This window comes from Trachemys scripta, chromosome 21 (genome assembly GCF_013100865.1).
Source record: "Trachemys scripta elegans isolate TJP31775 chromosome 21, CAS_Tse_1.0, whole genome shotgun sequence".
Taxonomy (NCBI): Eukaryota; Metazoa; Chordata; order Testudines; family Emydidae; genus Trachemys; species Trachemys scripta.
The window spans coordinates 6,138,054-6,143,725 of record NC_048318.1 but is presented as its reverse complement, the minus strand read 5'-3'; the positions used below and the strand labels follow the sequence as shown (position 1 = coordinate 6,143,725).

Sequence of the window (5,672 nt, the reverse complement as noted above, 5' to 3'; positions counted from 1 at the left end):
TCTCCAGCATGAGTGGCACTTCTCCTTTTTTGGATGAAACCTCCATCACTTCCTTTAGGAGACTTCCATAGCAAGAGCTTCCAGCCTGGACATTTCCACTGATATGTAGAGTGGCCGGGGGTGGGGAGAAGTGGTGAGCTAAATTTCAGAAATGTTTAGGATGGAAAAAATCATTTTTTTACACCAGTTTTTTTTCCTTCTTGGTGCATTAGCTCAAGAGATGTGCGTAAACATGCCTTTTTAAAATACTATTTTTATTTGTAGACCCATGTACTTGAAAATTATATAATTAAATTATACTGTACACAAAAATAATGAAATATATCGTATTAACACACGCAAGAGAATGACCTTCCTGTCTCTCTCTCAGTACTCTAGCTGTAACCCAGGGCTTTTGCTCAAACCCATTTCAGGGTAGTTCATGAAATGCCAGCCTAGGGTTTCCAACTCTACAGTTCCATGCTAAATCTCAATTCAATTTGGAAACTGAAAGAGGTACAAATAGCTTAGCCAACCACATAGATATGAGACTCCAAATGCCAACTTGCTCATGTAGTGTCGTAACATTTGAATGTCTACACCCAATATGTACAATATTACTTTAAAAAATAACTTAAAAAGGAAAAGAAAAATCAGCACACATTTCAGCTCTCAAGGGTATAAGGGAATCTGCAGCGATGGGGGGCTGGGAAGAGAAAATCCTTACACCTTAATTCTGTACATATTGCATAATGGGACAGTGTGCGCACTTTCCTCCCACCTTAGATACTCCATTACAAAGTCTCAACTTTATTTAAAATGGCAAATAAAAATCTCATTTTAAGAGCTTTAAACGAGGGGACAATCCTCAGGAAAGCAGAGAAATCAGCCCAGTCCTCACTTTTCATCCAACCCGTCCTCTGGGAGGAGGACAGGTTCAGGGCTTTGGTTGGCTTTCCGTAAACAAAACCCACAGTCGAGTTCGACATCAATATTTCCAAAGTTTGCTTGACATGCCTTTCTGTACCTGCATTAAAAGGAAAATAAAAATATTAATGTGCACACTGGCCTGATGATAAAACACTGATCTAGCTTAGTAACTGATTATGGCAAACAAGCCTGTCTCCTAGTGACTTTACACAAAATCAAATGGTCTGGGAACCCTGCTATCTTTGTTACACCAAAAACTGTTCAACTCTATGTAACATGAGATCCTTCACCGTCATTTGTCGCATAAGGACTTTTAATTTAGGCATATGCTTTCAGTCTGGTTATGTTAACCTGGTATATTCAACTAGTCAGACTGTTTGTTCCCTAAAAGCCCACTGCTACCTGTGTCAACAATGAGAGAATCAATTAAATATTTTGGGGCAACAACAGTAATTAAGTTATTATGGAAGCACCCACCATAAAAACAGGTTGTTACCCATAGAACAGCAGCGGTGCTTATTTGTTTTGATTCTCTCCTACACTTGATACATGCATGTCACTCCCATTGGTACTAATCTGAATTCTGTGCACACAGCAACATGTGAACAGGTTGCTCAGCATAGCACTGCAGTGCTATTGAAGTAGCTCTAATTATTGCACAAACTATCTGCCGCTGACAAATGATGACTAATTACTGTAAAGTAGACGCAAATTGTTGTCTAGTCCTGGCATGCCACTGCCCCGCCCCACCACATACCAATAAGAAAAAACAGAGTTGGCTGCTGTGACAAGAAGAGCAGCTGCGTAATGCCAGAAGAAGCACATGGTGAGGAACTTGAAGTTTCCACGGTCAGTCTGGTCCCAGCCTGGCCCTCCCCAGGGTGGGGACAGCACAAACCCAATCTGGTTAGAAGAAGAAAAGATTAGTCATTTTACAGCGAAAGATGGGTATCAGCCCCTCTAGCACATCTCTGCACTTTTTAATTATTATGGCAGCCTCAGCATTTAGTCGAGAAATGGACAAATCCACCCATTGACTAGAAGCAGAATGCTCTTGGCTCACTATCAAACCACAGTCCTCACCAATTCCCCCTGCTTGCAACAACCTCTTGGCTTGACAAACTTTTTAAACAGGGGGATTTGTTAATGATACGTCGGTCTCTATTAACTCTTTGGACGCCAGGTTCACCTTTACAATTCTGAACAGAAGGACTGACACGGGGCAAACCTCGACCTAGCCTGTTCCTTCTGCTCTCCCCTCCCCCAAACCCTTCTCCTGAGCACTAGAATTTGTCTAGTCCAAGGTGCTGGACACAAGAAGATTATAATATTTCTTGTCTAGGAAATCTCTCTATAGAGTGGTTAAAACAAAGGCTCTGGAGTCAGGCAATATGATTCTGTCTCTGACTCATTAACAAACAAAATACTCACATTAACAAACAAAGCCTTTAAAGGAAGGTGAATGCTATGCCTATTTGACAGGTAGACAAACTGAGGCAATGAGCGGCAAAGTGACTTGCCCAAGCTAGTACAGTGCATCCCAGGCAGAGCTGGTGAGGAACTGGGTTCCGTCTGGTGGCCTGTCCACTGGAAAAATTAATGCAGGTCTTACAGCTCATGGGTTTTTGACATGGCCTGAAGTACATATATTGTACTGTGTTGCCAACTTTCACAATTATATTGCAAGTCTCACAATATCTGGTGAGTTTTCTACTCCTGATTTTGGGGGGCCCCCAATTAAAAATTTTGTCATACTTGGAGTGGTCAATATTGCATACATACTCAAGTCTCCATATAGTAGCTGCGGTGCAAACTAAGAGCATGAAACCTATGACTTATGTAGTGAAATATTCAGACCAATCTATAGAATCCAGAGATTAAATCCTTTTTGACAATGACTTCAATACCTTAAAGAAGTTTTTATTGGTCTTACCCTGTCCTTTCCCCATACAGTGAAACTGGGTGAGCAACATACCATTATGCTACAAGAGCTGCTTAGCAGTACAAACACAGATGGACGCTCCTTCCCAAAGTAGGAGCTAAGTGATTTAAGGACCCAATGGGCAAAATTCTCCCATGGTGTAAATCCACTGAAGGTAAGAGAATTTGGTCCAATGTGTCATTACCAAATTATCTGGAAGAATGAACAGCTATATGGTTACATGGTATTTACTAAGAAACACCCGACAAGATCACCAATAATTAAAGGATACTAACCACTGGTCTATAATGAGTAATGTTAGCTCTTTGGGGCAGGGGCTGTCTTTTTGTTATGCGTTGGTACAGCACCTAACAGAATGGGGTCCTGCTCCATGATTGGGGCTCCTAGGTGCCATCACAATACAAACAATAACAGCACTGCCTTCTCTTCTTTCCCTGTCCCCACCAAACCTATAGTTCAGCTGAAAGCATCAAATCAGAACAACTGACCTGCCAGAACCAAGATCCCTGGAGGATGAAGAAACTGGTTCTGAAGAACTCCAGGATGGTGTGATCCCGCAGGAACACTTCCATCAGGGCGCAAAGGGCTCCACCAAATATAGCGATGAGCAGCAAGGAGTGGAGGTGCTGATCCAGAGCGGTATTATTGTAGTCATGGAAACAGAACAGGAAACCTGCCAAAAATCAAACCACATTACATAATAATTAAAATGTATCAAGACCGTGAGTGAAGAGGATTCATCAGTGACCATAGCAAGCGTGAGTTGCATTTAATGGAATAGATAGATACATTTTTTTCCTGCTTTGTGCATGTGCAACTACCTGTCCATTAGGCAAAGATGGATATTTGAATTTTATGGGACAAATCAGGTGAGAGCTCCCCACTCTGATAATCTTCAGTCATGGAGAGCGGCAAGGAGGATAACACATTATACCCCATAGTACCAAGCTTAAAAAAATTGCACCCCAAGACTTTATCTGCTTCCTCCAGCAAGGCAGAGCTTAAAGCTTCTTTTGCCCTAGATTATAGTGTCTGCCCCACAGGGCATCAGACGGGTGTGCCTGCAGTACCCACTCCCACTCCAAAACAAGCAGCAGCAATAAGAGTCAGTCCACATCTCGGAGCATAACAATGAGCTTAATACTGAAATTTCTTCCCGGCCAAGGATCAAGCCAAGGAAAAGAAGCTCCATTTTGGTCACTACAGACCACCATAAGTCACCCCACGAGAAGGATCAGGTTAGGGTGACCAGACAGCAAGTGTGAAAAATCGGGACGGGGGTGGGGGTAATAGGAGCCGATATAAGAAAAAGACCCAAAAATCGGGACTGTCCCTGTAAAAATCGGGACATCTGGTCACCCTAGATCAGGTCCTAAAAGACAACCAACCTCCTTCCCCATAAACACACAGGTCCATGGGAGAGGGGAAGGAGCTTCCTCTCCCTAAACTACTACTGCCATCTAGTGGCTGTAAATTATGCATAGCCTCCAAATACCCACCTCATCACTTCAGGCAATGCCCTATGCACGCCTGTTTCCCATGCCTCCAAAGCTGATTCTGCCTTTCTGGTTATTAGACAAAGTTTGTTTCCCCTCTTTAGCTATCAGGTAGTGGACATTTGCTATTGCTATTGCTGCCTTTGATGTCCACACAACATGGCCGAGTTGGGATGTTGCACCACCAAAAACAAAAGGCCTTGGGACTGTTTCATTGCCCTGCTGGATGTGTGTAATTAGAACTGGGCAAAATGCTCACAACAACAAGAACACAAAACCTCACCGAACTGGCCAGGTTTAATTGCAGGTTCAAACCTTGGGCCACGTGCATTGAGAGCTTCAATTGAGGCTCTGAGACTTTTCACATGAACCTGGGGACCAGCCACAGTTTCATATCCAATCCCATCAAAATGTGACCAAGTGATTGGTGAAGCAGTTTATTAGATCTCCAGCTATGTTCTCAACCAAGTTTCTGTCATTTGAAAGTTCAGTCAGCCAAACAGTTCAGCCCTTTTATCATTACTTACTACTCACCTTCAGTAAACATAGCCACGGACAGCAAGAGGCGATCCAGTCCCAGAGACAGCTTGAGCGGGGAATAGGAGAGAACATCCACAATGCCCGAGAGGCCATAAAAGAGGTACATGGTCGTGTACTGCCAGTTAGTCAGCTTCTCCCAGCTGTAGGTCTCTCCACTGTAGAGACCCATGTGGGGGCCGTCGGGGACGAACTGCTCAGCCAGCATCCCTAGACAATAGAGGCAAATACAGATCATGTTTTTTCCTTCTGAATGAGGATAGGAAGCAGAATATCATCCAGGCTGGAGAGAATGAGAAGTCCCAATGGAGTTTGTTTAGGATCATCCATTGGAGACACTTTCTGGTATGCCATTCATAAAGCATGCTTGTATGGTGGTGTAGGGTTTGCCTGGCTGTTTTTGAGGATGTTGTAAGACTTCTATATAAAATGCTAAAATGAAGGCGTCTGAAAACAGAATCATACATTTTCTGCCACAGGGTAAGTCCACAGAGTCTCTGATGAGAGACTACTCGCAGCATGATAATGGCAGGTTTTTCATGGGCCATTGGGCTGCTGGGGAAAGTAGTAGTGACTAATAGTCCGTCCTTACCTGCTACAGCAAGGAAAGCTTTGGCTGCCCCTTCGAGGATATCCAGTTTCTGGATCCAGCGACTTGCCTGACTGTCTGCATTCGGCGTCCGGCTCAGGTATTTCAGCGGGTATTTCACAGACCAACCGAGCCCGAAGACCAGGAAGAAAGTGCCCCTAAGGGCATTGCCTTTGAAGCTTGACATCACTGAGCCAAC

The 5,672-nt window shown here is 43.6% G+C and overlaps 1 protein-coding gene across 1 annotated transcript; it reads right to left on the bottom strand.

Moving 5' to 3' along the window:
- Window positions 1-312: 312 nt before the first annotated feature.
- On the bottom strand, window positions 313-5,672 carry LOC117868629 (transmembrane protein 45B-like). The gene is made up of 5 exons (XM_034754754.1): window positions 5,477-5,672; window positions 4,882-5,094; window positions 3,340-3,524; window positions 1,667-1,812; window positions 313-1,006 (listed from the first exon to the last, which is right to left on the bottom strand). The coding sequence occupies exons 1-5, from the start codon at window positions 5,658-5,660 to the stop codon at window positions 877-879; spliced, it is 858 nt and encodes a 285-aa protein (XP_034610645.1). The 5' UTR covers window positions 5,661-5,672; the 3' UTR covers window positions 313-876.